General features: G+C 42.9%; 1 protein-coding gene across 1 annotated transcript in view; it reads left to right on the forward strand.

The window, feature by feature from the left end:
* Positions 1–1,124: 1,124 nt before the first annotated feature.
* The window catches only part of bcr (BCR activator of RhoGEF and GTPase), a 101,869-nt gene continuing 79,979 nt past the window's right edge, over positions 1,125–23,014 (forward strand). The window contains exon 1 of the mRNA XM_022215816.2: positions 1,125–3,610. Within this exon, the coding sequence (XP_022071508.1) occupies positions 1,996–3,610 (1,615 nt within the window). The 5' untranslated portion in view covers positions 1,125–1,995. The remainder of the gene's footprint in view (positions 3,611–23,014) is intronic.

Genomic DNA, 23,014 nt, shown 5'->3' on the forward strand with positions numbered 1-23,014 from the left:
TTATCAACTATGATACCTGTCAACTATGTTACATTAAGTCCTGCAGTTATATCTTGACCATGCCTCTCGTTGTACCCGGTACAATGAGAATAAAGGCTATTCTATTCTATTCTATTCTATGTTATTTGTGATTCTGACATGGAAGCCTAAAATCCCTAAATTTGTCTTGGTAGTCCACTCTTTATGCAGGACAACTCAATGTTGAATTTTAATCATATTCTGTTCTTTGAAAATGGTGCTTTGGTCCACTTAGGACCTTTTCCAGAGCTTGAAATGCTAAATTAGGAGTCACATATTACATGTGAGAAGACAGAACTCAATGGGACTACAGATGAAAATTAGCTTAAAGCTAACTCTGGTACAATGCATCAAATGGAAACATTTATGTTTAGTATTGTACATGGTCCCTTTTTAAATAAACTGATAATAATAATAATAATGGAGCTGACTTGATTTACAGCATTTACACTAAACAGAGGGTACAATGTTCAAGTCGTGGACTGACTGTTCTCAGTGGACTCCATTCCTCTATGTGTCCATCTGTCCCTTTTCTTCATGACAAACTGAAAAATAAAGGAGCGAATAACACATAAAGACTCTGATTAAGAGTATAGAAGCAACAATAAACAAAAATCTTGAGGTAGAATTATTGTGCAGAAAATGTGTGTGGCATAAAAACCAGAAGCCTTAAAGTGCATCAATTTCTGTATCCTAATACTCCACTGGGTGGCAATGTTTGGTTAAAGATACCATCAGTATGTTTACAAGCTCACCTGCATGACAGGTAGGACCCATAGCAGTAATGCCATGAAATGATCTATAATGGTAGCTATAGATAAATATTTATATAAATACTGCAGTGGGAATATTGGGAGTAATAGTAGTACTTAAATGTTTCTTGATAGATTTGTGAGAACATGTTGAAATTGTAGGTCCAACTGTGCACCACTGATGCATTTCAAACACTTCTTTGACTACAGTGAAGCTTCTGCAAAAGTTTGAACACTTAAATTTCACTCCCAGGAAATAAAGCGACAATCAGGTGAGGAGTGACTTGCATCCATGCTCTGTCTCTTTAACCAGCAGGCTCCCTGTCACTGTGGTCCCTCCCATTCTTGCAGCCCTCCAGTTCTGCTGGCCTGAGATGGGAGCGCACACAGCAGCACCATCACAGCCGGAGAAACGGGAGAAATCTGGAAGGAAACACCAAAAACCAACAACACCTTGTACGCGCCGCGGGGAAAAAATGGGATAACGAAGCAGTTCAGTTCACTTTACACCGGATCCCACCGCTTGATCCCGTCTTATGAGGCACTCAGATGTTGTCGTCGCCTGCGTTTTGCGCTTTTTTATCCATTCTCCTTGAGCGCAGCTGGTACAAAGACGCTTGTTCCAGAGCAGCAGCAGCACCTGGGATTACAGCCTCATGAATGAGAGTGAATGGAGCAGACAAACCTGAGGTGGTAGAAACAGACAGTGAGTAAACCAGAGCTGGATTAAAACACTTTCTTCTTTTTTCTTCTTTTCCCTGGGAGGCAGACCACCCGTGTAACCCCCGCGAAGACGGACTGTCATTGTGTCGAGGATGTTTTTTGAAAATCTTTTTCTTAAAGTGGCCTTTCCTGGAATAATGCACGAGAAAAACGAGCTCTATCGCAGCTTTTTATTCCTTTTTATGTCTGTCATATTCCCTGGTTTTCCTCTGACTGAACAGCCGGTTTCTCTTGTTCAGAATGGGATGTATTGTTGCGACTGCGCAACCCACGACAAGTGTCAGCAATTAGACTGTGTGTGTGAACGGTTTACCTAAAGGCCTGGTATAAACACTGTCACTGCTTTCTAACTGGATTAGGTCATTGTTATCGAGAAGGAGTCTGTGGCAAACTGGACTCGATCTAAAAAAAAAAAAAAAGGGGGCCAAACTGTGCGCACTTGGCATCATTCCCCCCTGTGTGCGTGAACCAGGGCCGGTCACAGAAATAAATTAGGCACAATATGGTGGAGCCGGTGGGATTCATTGAGGCGTGGAAAGCGCAGTTCCCAGAGTCTGAACCCCCCAAGATGGAGCTGCGATCGGTGGGGGGCATCGAGCAGGAGCTGGAGAAGTGCAAAGCATCCATTAGACGCCTGGAGCAGGAGGTGAACAAGGAGCGCTTCCGTATGATCTACCTGCAGACCCTCCTGGCCAAAGAGAGGAAGAGCTACGACAAGCAGCGGTGGGGCTTCAGGAAGACACCGCTCAATGAGGGGATGGACCCTGCAGCCACACAGGGGGCAGAGTCCCAATCCCAGCAGCCCCACATGCAGGAGACTGGTGGAGTTGGGGTAGTAGTAGGTGGAGGATACCCCGGTGTCAGTGGGGTTCCTGGGGACAGGAGCCGTTTTCAGCCTCTTGGAGATGGAACTGGAAGGTCCAAACCAAGGCCTCCACCAGCCAGAAAGTCAGCCTCCCACGGCGACGGCCTGGAGTCGGCCTTTGACGTCCCTCCGCAAGCTGAGTCAACATCCTGCGACAACCTGGACGGTCTCTCGCCGTCAAAGCAGAGAAGCGGCGTCACCGTGTCACCCCGACGACCCACCCTACCACCCCCAGACAAGGAGCTGCCCTCTGACCCCAAGGACAAGCTGGGGATGGGACTCGGTGTGGCAGCTCTCCGATCCAACTTTGAGAGGATCAAACGGGCCAACTCTCACTCTGCAGGTGACGTAGCGAAGGGTCAGGATAAGCTTCCGCCACCACCGCCCTTCTACACCAACATGGAGTTCCACCACGAGAGGGGTTTGGTCAGGGTCAACGACCGCGACGTCTCCGACAAGATCAGCTCTCTGGGCAGCCAGGCCATGCAGATGGAGAGGAAGAGATCTCTACATTCTTTGCCAGGGAATCTGGCAACGGTGGCAGGGGAGCTCCGTGCGAGGCCAGTGTACCGAGGACGGTCCACTGAGAGCACCTGTGGCTACGATGCAGAATACGAAGACGGGGAGCCCAACCAGCGGCATTCGGGGAGAGCCAACGGGGGTAAACCTCCACCGCCTCCATGGCAGCCCTCTGAGTTCCAGGCCTACTCCAGCGTCTATGTTGGTGGGGTGATGATGGGCGAAGGTGGCAGTGGAGACGGAAGAGGAGGTGGTGGAAGTGGGAGTGGAGTCACGATGAGAGAGCACGGTGGAGGTGACGACCACCTCCTGACCTGGCCTCGCCGCTCCTACTCCCCGGGCAGCTTTGAGGACGTCGGCGGAGGCGGTGGCTACACGCCGGACTGCAGCTCCAACGAGAACCTGACATCCAGCGAAGAGGACTTTTCTTCTGGCCAGTCCAGCCACGTCTCGCCCAGCCCCACCACGGCCTTCCGTAGGCCCTTCAGAGAGAAGAGCCGCTCGCCGTCCCAGAACTCCCAGAACTCCCAGCACTCCTTCGACAGCAGCAGCCCTCCAACTCCACAGTCCCAGAAGCGGCACCACCGGCAGCAGGGAGGCCATGTGGTCATGTCTGAGGCCACTATTGTGAGTGTTCGCAAGACTGGTCAGATCTGGCCACCTGCTGCCCATCATGACCTCATGCCCCACGGTAGAGCATCCCATGACAACAGTTACCATGGAGACCACTTAGGTGAGTAGTGGCTGCTGTCTAATCTATGCTGTGGTGGAGGGCAGGTGGGCTGGAGTGCAAAGAACATGCACAGAAGCTGATTGTGTGTGGAGGAAGGAAAAATGAATGAGCGCCTGAGTGAATGAGTGTAATTTAGTCATGCTGGAATTCTGTGGACATTTGCTCTTTTGCATTTTTAGACCCTTCTTCACGTAATTCGTCTTTCCTCTGAAAAACCACAAAGCAGCCAAATGTTTGGAGTGATTGATACTATGAGCACGCGTTGTGTGTGTGTGCATGCAAACTCTGTGTGTCCTTTGGATGGCCTCGCGTGGGAGACAGATGAAAGATCCACCTCTACTTATTCCTGGAATGTCAGTCGGGTGGGTGAACAATAAATGTGGTCAGTCTGGGTTGAAACTACAGGTCTAGGCTTTCTCAGATAACTCCTGCGGGTCTTGGTATGGAATTCAAATCACAGGTGTCTGTCTGTCTGCCTGTCTCTCTCTCTCTCTCTGTCTATCCGAACAATGAGCAGAAAATTCTTCCCTCCACTGCAAGCTGAAACTTTTCAGAAGCTTTTAGTGCAGACCAGAACAAAAGAAATCCACTCTCATCTCTCCAAACGATTACCTGCAGTTTACCTAACCACTAAATTATAGCCTGTAAAAGAGCAACAGCTAACAGATAAGATGTGCACCCTCATTAAATAAAGTCAAGCGCACTGGTTAACCGAGATGTGTTTCTTTGAGGAAAGCACATTAGGAGTGTGCTATAATTGCTCAGTAAAGTTTCCATCGTCGGGTCACAAGAAGCAAAACCAAACACTGCTCGGGTAGTTCAAATATTTGATGTAATTTCTTAGACATGGAGTGGTGTTTTACCAAGGTTTGCAGGAGTCGGACACATTTTGGTGTGTTTCCTCTTGATGTTTTTTTTCTGAGTGTTTTAGCGCCCGCTGTATTGTAACAGATTTGGGACTGGTGCCCTGCTTGACCAGACAGGCAGCAGGAGGCTGGCATCACTGGCCTGTAGTGGTGCCAGGATGGACTGGAAAGAGGGGAGGAGGTGGTTAGATAGATAGTGAGAATGAGAAAGTATGGACAGCATTTCACGGGGGGAGGGGAACCGTGAAACATAGGGAGAAAGCATGAACTGGGCCTGTGCAAAAAAGCTATATGTAATGTCACTTTAATGCCTTATTTCATTCATGTTATGCAGCTGCAATATGCGGTTCATTTCCAAGCACATATCTGTCTTCTGTGGTAGCAGTGCGGTTTGCTACCTGATCCAGCTCATTGCCTAAATATCCTGAACGGTGAACAGGTCTCCGTGCATCTATAATTCATGTATTCGAATAGAACCACTGACACAGTGGCCCTGGTAGGATCAGCTAAAATGCTTTTCCAGGCACGATGTGATCATCGGGATTGCATCCGGCTTGGAAAAGCCTCTCAGAAATACTTGCAGGCAAAGTAGGAGAAATCTTCCCTTTTAATTAGCATTCCCTCCCCTCGTGGCAAATACCATCAACGGATCAGAGCAATGCTATATTACTCTAACAATTATTAAGATTGTGCGCAGTTTGCAGCAAACCCAGATGGAAAACGTCCAGCTAATTCTCCAGCTGCTATGTTTAGGATTATCACTGTGCTGTCTGCCCTCTTTTGTTTTAACATCTTTTCCACAACAATGAGCCCTGTGGGAAGTTAGGCGAGCCGGAAGAGCGGGGATGGAGATGGAGGATGGGGGTATGATGTTGCAGACAGCGATGCATTTAGTGGGATAATCTGGAATTTGAAGCATAAGAAGTGAAATGTTGATTAGACACCCTGCAGAGTGGTCTTGTTTTCTAGTTGGGGTTTAAGCTGAGGGGCAGACGGACATGATGTTGAGGATAACAATGAACGTTGCATCATTTTTGCACCCTAGTGTTGTGTGTATTTACTGTTTACTGCCAACCAGAATAGCGCGAGGATAGTAAAGGGGAGAGGAGTCGAGCGAGTGTTTTTGGTGGGCGGCTGATGGTAATAATGAAGAGTGGGACGGTGTTGTGAGGAAGGCTGAGGGAGGCAGAGTGCAAGGCAGAGCTGTCGTTTCTCGCTTCATTGGTCAGGGATGCGGGGGCTGCAAAGAGGCACAGATGGGAAGAACTCTCCCGTTGTGTAACAGAAATACACCGAGTCAAGCTCACACACAAAGACACACACATGCTTGATGTTTACTCTTATACCTTCAGGCTGCTTTGCCTTCAGCAGTAGGTGTACAGTATGTGTTCCTGTGTTGTAGCCTGAGATAGATTTCAGACTGGGTCACAGAGGAAGAGCCAGTGGTGGATCTGGTAGGAAACAGCCTGGCCTTTTCTCTTTCTCTTTCCCTCTTCTCTTGTTCTTCTCTTCTATTGACACCCGTAATTGCTTCATGGTGTGGTTTGCTTGTTTAATGGGCATTTTTAAGGATGAAAAGTGCTCCATGCCAGGCGGAGATGAGTACTCCTTTTGTGGTTGTGACAGAAAAACAGAATGACAAAATGAGTGAAAGATTGAAATAAAAATATCTCCCTTGAGCGTTGTTCATTAGGAAACGTGGGGACGCCTGGCAAGTAAAAGCTAACTGAAAAAAAAGAACAGGACTCAAAACCTTCAGCTGCCAACTTTTCAGTTTTGAACTGAATTGAACAAACGTGAGTGCAGCAGTCAAGAATTTGATTATTTGTGCAGACCGACAACTGAAAAGTGTCTTTTACACGACCATGACTTAATTTTTTGATCTCCTCCTGAAGTAGTAAAGGAAGTTCTATTAAATTTAGAACCCAAAAAATTACTTAAAATGACAAAAGTTTGTAGAAAAATAGAAAAATCACACACTGGCAGTACAGAAAGTTAGCAGCACTGTGAGGTTTGTGCACCAGCAGGCCTCACCAGTGGCCTTCTTTCAGGGTTCACCAACCAAACCCCACACATATCACTCGCTGAAAGTTTAAGTGAGGTCAGTTTGTCGGAAGAAAGGGAGCTTTCACTGCCTCCTGTAATGAAATGTGTGGTGACTGAAAATGGCAGGTCTCCCCATATGTTCTTTCCATTAATTCATTTGAAGGGAACGCTGCCTCTAGAGCGGTGAATACCTGTGGGTTTGTGTCTCTGACGACGGGGATACCAAAGCGGGACAGGCCTGAGAAAGCTTCAATGGCTGTATTGTCTGCAGCCTCCAGCTCTGTCAGCGGCTGTATTTCTAGGCAGGTAACAGACTTTTACCCAGGGTTATTTATCAAGTTAGTTTTTGCATCCAGATGTCATATTAATGCGCTCATGTTTTGCTGCAAAGTTGAAGTAGAATCCGACTAGGCTCGTATATGTCATTTTTCTCACAAAAACTTGGCAAAATTGCACTGGACTTTGTGGAATATGAATGGCAAACAGTCCAATCCATAATCTTTACCAACTTTGTTGCAATCTCAGCTAACTGGATGCGACAGCCATGCCTGCTTACATTCACACCAACGGCCAGTTTACAATAACCATTTAACCTCCTGCACATGTTTCTGGACATGGAGAGCAGCCAACCAGCAGATGTGAACCCACAAGGCGACATTTCCAACCACTGCGCCACTCATGAACTACCAAGAAAAATAGTCTTGAGATACTATGAAAAACTATATGAAATATGATTTTGCGGCAAACTTTCTGCAAACAGTTGGTTGAGCGCATTTCCCAGTCGTGGCAAACTTCTCATTATGGACAGAATGTTGTTCTAAGTTGCCAAAGTTAAGGCAACATTTTCTGGAAAAGTCATTTTCTAACTACAAATCACCCAAGACGTTCTCTTGCAAATCTGCTGCAGACAGTTTGCTTTTGGAAGAGAAATTCTACCGTCCCAGTTACTGATTTGTCCATGCTTTATGTGCAAGGCTTTGTGAAATTTACCAACATAACCCATCAATTTTGAAATAATTGATTTTTGCAAGTGATTGTGAGGTTTGAACAGGTCTGCACATTGATGCTATCTCCCATCTCAGGATGTTTCTAATGTTTAATTTCATTGTCACATAAATGGGAAATGTAAACTTAGAGTAGTCGATTAGTACTAAAATGAGAAAGCACTCAGAAAAGAGTCAAAATTGGTTTGCTGAATGTGGCTAATGTTAGCAATGCCAGCACCAAAAGATTTTTCTTCTAGGTTAATGTCCACATGCCGGTGCTGAATGTGATTATACTAAATTTAAATAACTCACATCTCACAAACTGTATTTTATACAGACATGTTGTACTGTCAGTTGTACCTGAAACTACTTATCAAATAAACAATGTCATACAGTATAGTACAGTTACAGTTATGTCTTTGCAACTTATTTATAAATTAGCTAATGTTAGCTAAACTAGCCTCTTAATTTACAATAATACACCTTGAAAAAGCAAATGACTATTCTGAAACTCACTGACAGTTATTGAGAACTTTGGAGGAACTAACTTCACACAACCTGCAGATTATCATATATTTACAGGACTGATGCAGCCCAGTCTTGTTTTACATGAAAGTATATGAGCAAAATAACTTCAAAAGTATGAAAAGACTTCCACTTTTCCATCACCTTCAGCCCAGTTTTAACCTGCATGTTGGAAAAGACAAAAAGACAGTCTCTGGGAACTTGGCTTGCTGTTTCTGAGGAACCCTCGACGTCATTCTGTGTGTGTTTCTGGGTATTTTTCTAAATTTATGATGCGAAGCACAAACTCGCATTGTCTTCCCAGGAAATCATAGTCGAGTGTGCTTTCTGCTGTGACTTTCTCAAGGGTTTTCCTCGGCGAACGTAAATCCTGCAACAAGCAGGCGATCAGTGGAGATAACGGCGTTACAGCGGGCTTCCTCTCTGAGCCTTTGTGTGCAGCGCAGTCCTTTGCATCATGTGATTCAGCATGTATTTCCACACGTGCATGCATACGGGGAGGGGGCTGAGGATGAAGCGCGAGGATTTACAGCAGTCTGGTGTGGCACAATGACCCCCTTTTCACACGGGTTGGGGAGCGACTGTAGCTCTTAGAAAGGCCCTGTTCAGTGTGTTGCAGTTGAGTGAGTCTGGCAGCGAAAGCCTCGGTTACCTCTGCCGAAGCACAGGAGCTGCAGCGTCACAGCCAGGCAACGAGTGGTGGAAGGAGAGGAGAGAAGCATGGGAGAATAAGGAGAAGAGGTGGAGCTGGAGAGGAGGGGGAAAGCGGATCTGCCTTTTCTTGCCAGCTGGGTGCTCGGCTCTGCTTCTCATTGGGCTGGTGCAACCTGCTCAGGCCAATTATGCAGGCACAAAACTGTCCCTTTGTTTGCTTTAGTGGGGAGAACTTGAAAAGAAGTGAGCTTGTAGACCCGTTTCAGATTTGCTTTAGTTGAACAGTCTGTAACGCTGATGATGGAGTTTATAATGGCATCACAGTGGAAATTATAAGAGCATATACTGTAGTACTGTGTGTTGTGCAGTGTTTTTTGCAGCAACAAGACCATATAATGTGGCAGTTTTTAAGTTATCCTATGAACCAAGTGATTCAAACAGAATTCTGCAAATAATAATAGTATTAACCCTTGTGTTGTATTGCGGGTCAAACTGACCCATTTTAAAGTTTGAAAATGTAGGAAAAAAAATAAAGATATTTTCACAGTAGAGCTTCTGATGTCCATATTTTCAACATTTTTGGGAAATTTTTGAACATTTTTTGGTGGGAAAAAAGAAATGTTAAAAAAATGTTTCTTAAGAACATTCACAAAAAAATCGACCAAAATCCAGCGAAATTCACTTTGTTTTTTTTGTTTTTTTTTATGAATGTTCTTTAAGAAAATACTAGAATTTTTACCAATCTGTATGTAATCACTTTTGATATTTTAAGGAATTTTTTGGGAGATTTTTATTCATTTTTTGCAAATATTCACAACAATTTTCTTGCCAAATGTGGGGGATTTTTTTAAACAAAGCTTTTTAAGGGAAACTTCTAAGGAATTATTGAAATTTTGTTCCCGAAAGTCTTGCAAATTTTCAGAAATTTGGGAAATTTTTTGCTGAATTTTTGGATTTTTTTCTGATAAGGAAACAATATTTTTTTGGTGCCTGTAAATGAAGACAACAGGAGGATTAATAACACAAATGAGAAGATGTTGATGGTTACCAACAGTTACATGACAAAAATTCAGGAACATGTCAACAGAACTGGGCTGAACTGCAGACAGTGCTACGCAGAGCAGATAGGACACAAGCATGAAAATGGTAGTAATACATCTGTAGTGTGCAGAGCCACCGTTTTTCTCCATAATTTCTAATATTGATATATTATTAAACTAAATGCTGACAGGTTTCCAGAAGATCCCCTCTATGTGATGTGGATACGTGAAGCTTTTGTTTGTAGCAGTGAGAACATGGCATGAAATTTTTTCTGGCAGTGTTGCGTCCCGTGTTTCTGCAGCAGAAGTCCAGCCGGGCACCGAGGCTGGCGTGGCGTTGCTGGGTTGGCAGTGGACAGCTGGGTGGAGCAGCTCCAGCAACTCCCCTATGAGAGTCAAACTGGCTGGCTGCATTTGTGGGGCTACAGCAGCCAGTTCCAGCCCTGCACTCGACCACAGACCTCTATGAGTGTGTGTGTTTGATGTGCATGGAAAAACAGTTTTAGGAATAGGTGTGTGTGTGTGTATTAGTTGCAGGCCTGGGGAGAGTTTATGACATTCAAGCCCACTTTAGGGTGAAGGGAAGCAGATTGGAGGATCATAACTGGACACTGCAAACAGATATGCAAGCGCACATAAACACACACTCGGGGCCCTCCAAAGGGTAATTACTCTTCCCTGCTTCTGTTTATTTCTTCTCCTTTTTGTGTGCGCTTGTATGCTTCTCATGCCAAGCACCCAGCCACAGTCTTTCCTCTGGTGACCAACGGCGCTTGTAAAAAAGAAAGGGAAAAAAAAAACTTGGAAAATCCCTGACATAAATTCTGGTGACTTGTTTCTCCCCGTTTGTCACTGCCCTTTCTTTTGAACAGCGGCCATCTTGGCTCTCTCTAACATGGCCCGTGTCGTCGCAGTCGCTGAGCTTGTCATCTGGATTGGCCACACTGCGGGGAAACTGTGCTAGTTAGTGTCCACCGCTAACTGCTTACCACAGGCCTTTGGCCTTGTAGTAGAAATGCTCACTGGTGTGTGTTTTCTGTTTTTTTCTGTGTATCCTAGGTTAGCTGCATGGGTTGTTAATCACAGCCAGCTCTCTAACGGACCAAGATAAGGTTTGGGGTGGGATGGAAAAAAAAAAGACCTGGTTTGTGGTTGAGACCACAAGGCAATGTGGCATCGATGAAGATGAATATCGCAATGACCTAAAAGGCTTTGGTAGAGCTGCATTCAGCTATATCTGTCTGTTTACTGGTGCGCTAGTCTAGACATTAAAGGAACACTCCACCTATTTTATATGTTACAATCATTTTACTAGTCACAGTGGCCTACTTAAATATCCCAGTGTAGTGAGTATTTTTTAACCCTTTGATGCACATATGGGTCAAAAGTGACCCATATTCAATGGATAATGGGTATCTCTTCACTCGTGTTGTGCAGCAAAGGTGAAGGCTGCCATTACTGACAGTGGTCATCATGTTTGCAACTCGATATGGGCATTTACTGTCCGAACCCTAAAACTCACTGCCATATTACTATTTATGCTGTTTACTTAGAGGTGTGGAACTTCATATTGCAGTGAGAAATTAGCCCACAGTGTAAACGAATGTGATGGGATACAACCTTAATTTTCTCTACAATGCACACTTAAAACACTGAAAACTAGGTTGCATGCACTAAATAGAAAAGCTGCATGCTGTGGGTGATGAAATAGCCCATTAAGAATATTACTTTACTCCTAAAGCTGTAGAGGAGTCTGGTAGGGTGTAGATATGTTCTCTATCTGATATTATCACAGAGTCTGCACTATGCATGTTAACTGCAGGTGGTTGTTTCGGTAGTGATGGTCATTGTGATTCTGCCTTCAAGAGACAGACTGACAGTCTGATCAATATGGAAGCAAGGTGCTCTCTGTGAAGGTGCTGAGAGCTGCTTCAGTTATAAATGTGAGTTTCAGATAACAACAAACCTCATGAAGAAGATCGATTAAATGTCAGTTTCAATCCTGGACGGTCAGGTAGTAATTTAATTATTGTAAAATTTTGCATGCTCTCTGTTAATGATGGCCCCCATATCACATATGTGTTTAACTGAAAGCCAAGTGATGATTTTTTTTCTGGATTAAAGGGCCACAGAAACCTGTCTAGTCATGCAAACATGTAAGCTTTAATCTGTACTCTCTAGTCTGGGAATTAAACTCTGGATAACAATAAGATTACCACCATTCCCCCCCCCTCTTGTTACACTGCTCACATCACACCACATTATTACAGCACTAATGCATTGTGTCCTATATATCACCCTCAGGATTATCATCTCTCACAAACCAGCAGTGACGTCTGTGCATGTTTAACTGCTACACAGAAATGTTTCTACACTGAATTACGATCACGTGTTCAAGCTGCTCTTTAAACATTTAGAGTCTTTCACTACAGTGTGCAGATATTCCAGGTATTTCATCTCATTCATCCCCTAAAGCGCTTCTCTTCCTCCAAATCACGTCGCTGCCTTTTGCCATTTTACGCTCTTTCTTTATCTGCTCTCCAGCGATGCTTCATTCAAACAGCTGCTTCTGGTTTCCTTTGCTTTGAGCCAATTACAGGTACATCACCTCTCTGTCTTTGTTTCCGCGGGTTTTCCGCCAGGCAAGGGGAAAAGCAGAGAGTTCAAAGTCACGACCCCCCCCTGCAGGAGCGAGCCAACCTCAATCTGTAATTGTGGAATAGGGGTTTACCTGGCGAATTCCTATAAACAGCACAATCAATGCCGACTGTCAGCATCGGGCGTCCTTGTTACAGAGCAGTATAGACTGCTGAGGCTATTCCCATGCGCCTGCACAGCTCGTTCTATTTGAGTCTCTGGCTTTTTGTTTTCTGTCTTGTCCTGCGGCTATTTCTCTATGCCAACACATCTGTATGTTTTTCTTAATTTTGTGTCTGTTTATCATGCAGTCTTTGGATATCTACCTTTAATTTATGTGGCTGCATCATAAACAGACTGTTAAAGGCTCGTCATTCTTCGGAAAATGGGTTTAGTCGACTGTAATAAAGTTGAAACCACAGTTTAGTGTCTGTAGTACAGTGGAGGGTTGAGGGTTAGAAATTCCTAGAAATGTTTCTGTCTATTGTGCAATCATTCAAAACAACAAAGATCTTTTTCAGTTGGTTTGAAGTAAACATAGCTTAAAGAGTAAGACATTGATAAAATGATGGGAAACTTTGAGCACCATATATTGTAGATGTCTATGGAGGATTGTTTTAGTGAACTTTTACATCTGTGTTTGCATCCCGGCCCCTTTAGAATAGAAGATGTACACATGCAACCACAACTGGGCACAAATCCAGAAGAAAATTCTGACAAATCTGCAAAATTGTGGTTCATTACTTACGTGGGAGTTTGCAATCCAAAGTGGGAACTACCTCGGTTTATTTCTTTTGCAAGGAGAAAACCACAGGAGTCATCGTTTCACTCCTGCAGGGACATAAAAACGCCTGAAGTTGTTTCCACCACAAAGCTAAAAGGCTGGAAAAGAGGGAGGAACCACTTCAGAGCTTATTAGCTTTCTGTAGTTGCAGATGATGAAGAGCAACAGGATGAGACACCTTGTCCCTTCCCTTCTGACTGGACTCATGCAGGCGCATTGTCTCTCTCAGACTTGTAGCTGAAGACGTACTTGACTTCCCTCATGGCACACATACTAGTTGGACCGTGGTTTGTTTCTTTATAAATAAGATGAGTTGTAGAACACATTAACTATATAAATCCTTAAAGCTCTTTGTTCCTCTTTTTCACATAGATCTTAACTTCATCACCCCCTGCCTTCTCACATTTCCTTCACTTTATCTGTGCACCATCACAACGGCTGATTCTGTTTATTACTGTTTGTAGGCAGTTTCCCTCTTTCAATACACTACAATACGATATGATCCAATACAGCGATACTATACGATCCTGGTAAGTGTGTGTCACTGGGAGATTCAAAATGCTGAAATTTTCAGAGTACAGTGGATTCATATTCATAAAGGGACATTTCTTTCTCTATAAAACGTATGTATGTAACATTATGATGCAAAATTTTTCATTTTGGCCTTTTGACAGTTTACATGCATCATTAATATTATTTATTTGCTGATGATATAATCTATAAGAAGTAATTTTTGTCTAACTGACAAAAGTGAAGGTCTGCATCGACTAAAATTAAGTTGCCTACTTCCTTAAGCTTTAGCACAGTTTATTAGTCATAACTTCAAGCTGTACAGTGATTTAAATGGATGACTTGTATAAAAATTCACCTCCAGTACAGGGAAAATAGCTACAGAGACCAAAACCATTTTAAGTATCTGACTATAAATATGTTTTTTCAACCTGTAAAGTTTGGCGTTTTTAACATGGGACTCTATGGGGATTGACTCACTTTGGAGCCACTCTCAAGTGGCCATTCAGGGAACTGCAGTTTTTGGTACTTCGGCGTAGCCTTAATCCTTCAGCCTCAGAGGTTGCTGCTTGGAGGAAATGAAACTCAGTGTATTTGTATCAGCAGTAGCATTAGTATCATCCAACTTGTATTTGTTAGCTAAGAGAAAATGCAGTCCATGGCCAAAAGACATTCGCGTCGGCTGCCTGAGGTCTACTCAGCTGCTCATTCTTTCCTCATTTTGCATTAGCTGGGAACTAAGACATGTCAGGCACTGCAAAGGGGACCACCACACTGAGCTTCAAAACATCTGTTCAGGAAGTCTGTGAGTGATGTCACAAAGCATTCATCCTTCTTTACATACAGTTGGTTCAGTCGATGAGTTTATAAACTTGGAATGATTTATTTGTTCTGTTTCTTTTCACACAGACGATCAGAAATGTACTAATGCAAACCATGTAAAAACATCACTCTCCTTGTTGGCCAGATGTCTGTGGGGCAGGAGAAAGAAGAAGGTCTTATCCTACAATTTGGCTTCCCGGAATGTGAAGTACTGTACACCTGGATACTGTATCTGTTTTACATCAAACCTGCGGACTACACTTGTAGGTTGGATCGGAACATGTTTGGTTTGTGTTCCAACTGCAAAATGAAGTTCTCCAGAGTTTGTTTGACACTGGATGGAGACCACCTCATAAAGATCTCAGAGTAGCTGTGTTGGTCTGCATCCAAGTGTAAGTACAGTGTTAACGTGCCTAAATGAATTACACCCAAGTCCAAATTAACAGAACTAAAAAGCACAGGTGTGAAACCACCATGAGTGAATCCAGGTGTTTTTATGAACCCGAAACAGCTCCAACATGGAACTTGCTATACAAACCCAACCCCCAGTGCTAGCTTGGACACACACAAACACGCACAACACAACAAAGAAGTCATTACAGCCAGCCAGTTCTTCTACCTTTCCGGTTACACTACGGGCTTTCTGCCTCCTTTGAGCCGGTCAGCTCCCTCACTCTCTTTCTATTTCTGTGTGTCTGTCTTTTTCCTTTCCCTCAGGCTCTATTGGACTGTGTTTGCACTGGGTAGCTGGATGGCTTTGCTCAATAAATAGCAGTTGTTAAGGGCTGCCCGGGCTATTAGAGGTGGAGGTGTGTGTGTTTTGGATGTCAGGGTGCCAACCTGCTGTGGGAGAAAGAGCTTCTTCTGAGATGGCAAAACGGGGAAGCCACGCTATAAAAACACCACATCATCCAACTAATGAGCGAAGTGGCACTGGCTGTTGATCAGCTGGCTGCCTCGGTCTGGTGAGAGCCGTGAGCAGATCAGACATTTTAGGAAACCACAGAGCAATAATGACTGAAGCAGGATTTACAGTTTATCTATTTGCTTAGGCAATAAACAGCATGTTTTTGGGCTCTCTTGAGCAGGCGAGTCAGCATGTTTATGCACTTTTTGTCAGAATGAAAGCATTAGGATGTGCTGTAGAAATACTGATCTGTTAAAAAGGAACGTTTGGTGATTTTTGTGCAGCTTCCAGATCAGAAAAGGCGATAATCAAGTGTACAATTTGCATTGTTCTGCTTCTAATGATGATTGGTTGCATATCAGTGTCGTTACACTGCAAAAACTCAAAATCTGTTTGTCGTATTTTTAGTCAAAATGTCTCATCCCATTGGATTTTGGACAAATTCACTTAACAAATGACATTTCAGCAGATGGAAGGACTTCTTTTAAGACAATGCATGTTAGATATCTTGTTAAGTCAAACAATCTTGAAATGATCTTGTTTTAACCCTCGTGTCATCCTGTGGGTCAAATTGACCCTTTTTAAGGTTTAAAATGTGAAAAAAAAAAAAATTTTAAGTGAAAACTTCCACATTTTCAACATTTTTGGGAAATCTTTGAACATTTTTTGGTGGGAAAAAAGAAACGTTGAAAATGTTTCTTTAAGAACATTCACAAAAAATATCAACCAAAATCCAGCAAATTTCACTGATTTGATTTTTATGTGAATGTTCTTAAATAAAATATTGGAAGTTTTACTGATATATATGGAATCACTTTTGATATTTTTTGGATTTTTTGGAAGATTTTTATTCATTTTCTGAAAATGTTTACAATTTTTAGATTTTTTTTTATTTTCAAATTTTTAGTTCTTACCAAATTTTGCAATTTTTTTTTAAAAAATAAAACTTTTAAGGTAAACTTTGAAGGAATTTTCTTCCTGACGATTTTGCAAATTTTTATAAATATGGGGAATTTTTTGCTGAATTTTTGGATTTTTTTCAGACAAGGGAACAATATTTTTTGGTGCCATAAATGAAGACAACAGGAGGGTTAAAACACCTAAGCTTGACAATCCTGGTAAAATATAGCTTAAAATAAGTTTTCCCAGCTAATTTTAAGCTCTCAAGATTCTAAATATCATATCTTATTTCAAGAAATCTTACCAAGCCATTTTTCGCTTGTTCTATTGGCAATTTTTTTTTCCACTTATTTCAAGGTAAATGTTCTATCAAATAAGTTTTTTTTCTTGTTTTGAGAGAGGCATTTTTTTCCAGTGTATCGGACTAAGAGAAAGGGTTATGTCCATATTTTCGTCAACATCCACCACGACACAGCTTTCATGCATTCAGATTAGACTCTGTAGATGGTATTTAGTGAACGAGCGCACTGATGGAAAGAGTAGACACAAAGAAAGTCTCTGCCGCGCCTCAAGCGATTTTGAACAAGAGCAGAATCTGTCCGGTTTGAGGAGACACTTGTTAAATGTCAAAAAAACATGAGGAAAAAACCAACATTTTAACAGACGTGAAGAGAAGTTTGATCTCCTTTCCCTCCGACTCTGGCTCCCTTTATTGTCTGTTATTTGTTGAGCCGCTGGTTGCAGTGGGGCTGGATAACTGTAGGCTCCTGGGGAAGATCAGATTTCATGTTGCGATCTCGCTCCCTCCCCTTCCCTCCATCTCTTCCCTGAATGCCCTTCGGTAACATCCCTCCTTCTGTGAAATCTCCTTTATGTCACTTAATATCCCTTTCTCTATCCCCCTGACCACTTCTCTCTCTTTCTCTTTCTCTGCCTGCCTCTCCCACTCAGCGCTGTTCAGCCTGGAGCTCACTAGACAGTATAAAGGCTGATTTTAAGCCCAATTTGGCCACGACAACTGATTTTCAAGTTTGTGGAGAGGCCGCACTTGTCTGCAGAAATACAGGATGATAGTCAGCGGACGTTATTTTAGGGATTTGAATTTTTTCCTCTCAAGCAGTCGTCATGCTACTAAATGTGTCCCTTTTGTAAACAGCTCAGTTCTGGATAAATCTGAATGTGATCCCGGGCAGGTTAACAAAAATGTGAATGGAAATCACTTATCTACAAAAATCTGTCATTAAATGTGTGATAGAGAGTCTTTTCACAGTCAGAATTTTAAAAGCCCTTTATCTGCAGCCGCATTGTCCCTATCCACTCTTTCTATTCCAGTCCTTTTGTTCGTCCGCTTTTCTTCTGACAGGCGGCAGAATCCAAGCCAGCAGCTCTCGGCCCGATTCTCCTCCTACGTGGGAGCAAAATGGAGATGAGAAATCCAACTCTCCAGCTTCTACGGCTCAACCTGTGCAACCTCTTAGCAAAGCGCTTAAGAATTTCTACATTGCAGATTCTCGTAATGGCTTAACAATCACTCTGGATAGAGCAATTTTCTGGTTCGGCCTGGTTAGTCTTGAACAGAAAGCTTGCGTAAATAACTCTGACTGCAAGATAACAAGAGCATTCTGAAGGCGTGTGATGTTTGCACTGGGCTGCTACTTTGACTAAGAGTGATAAAAGGTCAAAACGGTGAAACGAAAATGAGACCAGGATCTCCAGGAACATGCCAAGCCAAACAAGCTTAGCGTGGAGCTTCATCTGACACTGTACCGACTGTATTAACCGAACAAAACTGAGTGACGGAGCTGTCTGTTAATGTAGCAGGAAGAGAGCATGAAGTGATTCCTCATGTGCTGCTTTGTTGTGGGATCTGGCGCTTCCTTTGCGGTGTCCACATGGTACCCACATGGTCAAATCAGTCGTTTTATTCTTTTATTTATGCTTCCAGCTTCTTTTGCTCATTCTTTGTCAGCTCCAGCTTCTTTCTTTCCCTCTGCTTCCTATTTTTTTTTTTTATTTCTCCCTCTCTCTGAGTGCTCCAGTTTTACATATCATCCTGTGTCATTGTCACTGCAGCTCTCTCTCATTTGGCCCACTTTATAGACCTATAAATGGCAGAGCGCGCTCAGGGCAAAGTGGCTGTGATTGGCTTGGAGTGACAGCTCAAGAAGTATGTTCTGTGTTGCTTTTGGAAGGAGGACATACAGTAGCTCTCCTTGCAGAATTGGTGCTGTGTTTTTACGAGTGTGTGAGTGTGTCTGCTGACTGACTGTATACATTAAGCTTCAGGTTGTAGCAGTATAATGTAGACATTTCCCCACGGTGAACTTTATGCACGTCTCTGGTGTACGTCTCTTCTCCTGCTCTGCCTTCTCCGCAAGAATCCATAGAAATGCAAATACAGATATTTAGAAATGACCTTACAGTCTCATACATTTGTAGAGCTGCAGAACCGCTAATTGGCTGTTGATAAAAGGGTGTGTTCACTCGCTCCCACTCGGCCTCCCTCCCTCTTCCTTTTCTCTGTCATCCATTATTGATGCTGGAGCCCACTTGTTGCAAAACTAGAAACTGACTATCATGACACTGGGTGTCTTATTACCTATTCTCCAACCATCAGCCAGCCCAGTATCACTACAGATCCCCATTTGAACAAAGAATATGCTTAATCAGCCTCATGATCCAGTCCTACAACAGCAACACCCCTGGAGCTCCAACCAGTGATTATTTTCATTACCGATTAATCTGCTGATTATCTTATCAAGTCGTCTTTTGTGTATAAATGTTGCGAAATAGTGGCTGTGGTGATGTCTTCAGTTTGCTTTTCTTTCTGACCAACAGTTCAAAGGTTAAAGATTTTAAAGTGGTGTCATGTATGACATGAAAAAACTGCAAAAAGTCACATGTAAGAAGCTGAAACCAGAGAATATTTGTTCTTTTAGCTGAAAAATGACAGACAGTAGTGGCAGTTTTACACTCTGTAACTCATAATTTTTACACAGAATGTCATCATGTCATGGAGAAGAAATTCTTCACTGTTAGATCTGCTGACACCATTAAAGATGATGAAGTTATGATGTTAGTGTAATTTTGGAGTATTTAAATTCTATCTTTCAGCTTTTCTTAAAGCCAGAAGTTAGTTTGATGCATTTTGTTAGTGTCTTCATCTGAGTTTGGGTCAGAAACTCTATAACAAGTCAAGATTAATACACGATTAAATCCTTAAGCAAACTTTAGATAGTGAAAGTATTTTTTTCTAGTTGTTGCAGTTTACCAATGACCTGTTCATTCAATCTACATTTTCCAGCTGCTTTTCTATACAGATGTTAAAAGGGAAATGCAACACTCAATATGTTTTACAGCCTTTGAACTAAAGGAGCGCCGGAATTCAGGCAACACAAGTAAGAAAAATGTTAGGAACACTTTTAAACGTGTTACAGTCCAGTAAACCACCAGCATCCACTATGACCTTAATATATAGTTTTTAAAGCATCAACAAAAACGTAGCAGCGTATCTAGAAGCTTAGTGAAACAAGTATTTATGGCAGAGCTGTCTGTATGGAAAGTTCTTGCGTCAACAATTTGTTATGCTAACAGGTTACACAACGTCATGTTTACCCTGCAAACAGGGGATCCTGTTCTTCCAGCGGCATCTTAAGAACTCAACATTTACAAATGAAGAGCAAAATAACAGTGTAGCAGGCGAGCCATGACTCCAAACACAGCAGAGCCTTCAAAGAAAGGTCCTGCTGTGAGTCACATAATGACTAAAGGTTATTGTGCAGCTCACCACTGCGTGAATGTGCATTTTGTGTTGGAGTACTGTGTTTCTTGACCGTCATCACTGAAAATCCTACATACAGGAGGTTCGGAGTTTAGTAAAGTGTCTGGATATACTTGTAGCAGCACATGGTGGCCAAACACACACATTAGTGTAAACAACTCGACAGTATTTAGGGCTATATGCTCAGTCACATGGCTCCATCTGTCAGAAGAAATTTAGGTTAGTTAGGTATCATGTGAGGCAAATATATAGCTCACTATAAGCTAAAACAAGTCTGCTCTGTAGGTTTTGCTAAACTGGGATGAAAATCAGATCAATATAATACTCTGCTGCTTTTGTCAAGCAGATTTCTTGTCTTGAGTCTTTCAGCTTCTGTTTTGTTTTTAGATCCAGAGATAGAAAAGTTGTGGTCATAGTTTGAGAACAGTTTCTTATCAGTCATCTGCAGCCACTGAGCAGCTGCAGTGTTGTCACAAATGATTGACAAGATGTCGGTTGCCACCTCCTCTCTGCAGTGGATTGGACGGTGGCCAGAGGACAAGGTGTCTCAAGGAATCCCTGTGTCACCAGAGAAGCTCGCGCAAAGATAAACACAGCGCACCAAACCTCACACCCAGCGCTGTTTACTCTACACACACACACTCCCTCCTGCTTCGGGCCTCGTCATGGGACCTTAAATGCACGGAAGACGTTGCTCTCTAGTTGTGTGTATCCTGCAAACACACACGTAACGCTGCTAGCAACACTGCCTGATGTTCTTGGCTCTTTAAAAGCTTCTTCTCTCATGTGCATTGTCTTATTGGGCACACGGGGACGCCACTCCCTGCTGCTGATGTGTGGACGCAAATATGTTCTCGTATTTATCGTGTGTGCGCTTTTGGCAGCTCGCCTTGAGAGTGACTTTGAATTAAAAACAGAAATTGATCCATACGAGGACGCGCGGTGCCCACAGTCTGCTCTCCGGCCCAGAGGAAAGTGGAATAATTTTATTACTGTTGTACCACGCCGAGAGATATTCATAGCTCTATTGATTACTTAAGTGAATCCATGGTGAGGGCGCCCATCAGAAGACCTTTGTAAATCTTTCAGCAGAAGATAGCCAAACCTCTGTCAGAGGACAACAACCCTGCACTGGATCGGTGGCGGTTAGGTGGCCATATTGCCTGGTGGTGACTCAGGCTGTCCTTTACTCTGACAAGCTTTCACCTTGCTCAAGGCTTTACTTCCAGCTACGATATTGCATATGTTGCAAACCCAGTGAGCACTGAATGGTTTAGGACCTAAGTCTATCAGTGACCTCCTTTACCATATGAACCATCCAGATCTCTGAGGTCCTCTGGTCCAGCTCTGCTCTCTGTCCCCAGAGTCACAACCAAAAATGGAGAAGCAGCTTTTAGTTTCTGTGCTCCACATATCTGGAACAGACTTCCAGAAAACTGCAGGTCTGCTGAAACGCTCAGCTCATTTAAATCAAGGTTAAAGACCTATTTATTTACTGTCGCCTTTGATGGGCCATCTTAAGACCAGCACTGCACTGTCATGCTATATGAACACTAGATGTGTTTTCCCACTTGTAAGCGCACCATATTTGAAAATACTTGATATATTTGGTATACTTGAGGTGTTGAACTCCTGCTGACCTTCTTCTCTGATTTTTCTGGCCCTAATTGGACAAACACATCGACTTGGGAGCCGTCTGCTCCTTGATTTCAAGCCAAACCAACATGGTGGCTCGGTCGCAAACGTTCTTTTATTACAAAAACGGTTCAGCAAAAAGTATTTCTGAAAGCATTTGAGGTGAGAAATAAGCTGTGCAGTATCTGAATCTGTTCCCGTTTTAGTTCACCGACGGCTAGTTTAGACGTTTGACGAAAGTTTCGCGATACGTCAGACCTCTGCATGCCGCATCAAATTTACACAAATTGGAAGTCCAGTCTACTTTATTAAAAATGAGCTGCTGGCAGCTCCAGGGAGACGCATTGAAACCGGACCAGCATGCAACGTGCTGCATTTCACATAACCAATGAATGGGATGCAGGAAATTGCCAGATCTAGTGGAGACGTACCTTTATTCTGATACTGCACTGTAACCTTTAAAGTGATTTCATTTTATGAGTTTTAATTTCTTTGTTTATATGATCATATAATTTCATGCTGATTTTATTGCTTAAATTGTTTTATTTCTATGATTTTAATTCCTACCTCTTAAATCATCTTTGCTATTTATTTTCTTTGCCATTGTAAAGCGCTTTGAATTGCCTTGTGCATGAATTGTGCTCTATAAACAAACTTGCCTTGAGCAGAAATCTGTGGTAAAACTTACTCAGAGTGATAGTGCAGTATTTCAGAAAAAGAAGCTTCCAGCTACCTGCCATCCCTGCTCCGTTTTCTGAAGAGGGAGAACTTCCAGAAAACCGAACAGATGGCGTAACTGTGAGAAGAGACACACAGTGGAAACTTCCAGCGTTGTACACTGACACAATTAGCTGTAATGAATTGAATCAGCTTGCCAAGGTAGCCTCAGTGAAAATAGAACACAGACAGCAAGAGAGATGCACCTCTGGCGCGTTGTGGAGTCTCGCTTCAAGGCCCGTGTTGTTCCAGTGAAGGAAACAGATGTTAGTTCTGTGAAAATATGTGTGTGTGTGTGTGTGTGTGTGTGTGTGTGTGTGTGTGTGTGTAGGATTTTGGATCAGAACCTTCATGTGTGTGTGTCTGTTTGAGTGTTTCAAAGACTCTAAAAGCCGCCTGCCCTCTGTGCTGCATCTATAAATGTCTCTCCTCGTCTCATTCACTGTGAGAAAACAGGAGCCAGCTACTGATAATTGTATAATTATCACTCACAGCTCCCACTCACAGCTTCACCGTTACCTTGGTTACACACTGTAAAGTACAGAACACAAGAGTGAAGCCTGCCATCTGTAATGTCACTTATTTCTGAATGAA

The sequence above is a fragment of the Acanthochromis polyacanthus genome, chromosome 18 (assembly GCF_021347895.1).
Source record: "Acanthochromis polyacanthus isolate Apoly-LR-REF ecotype Palm Island chromosome 18, KAUST_Apoly_ChrSc, whole genome shotgun sequence".
Classification (NCBI taxonomy): domain Eukaryota; kingdom Metazoa; phylum Chordata; class Actinopteri; family Pomacentridae; genus Acanthochromis; species Acanthochromis polyacanthus.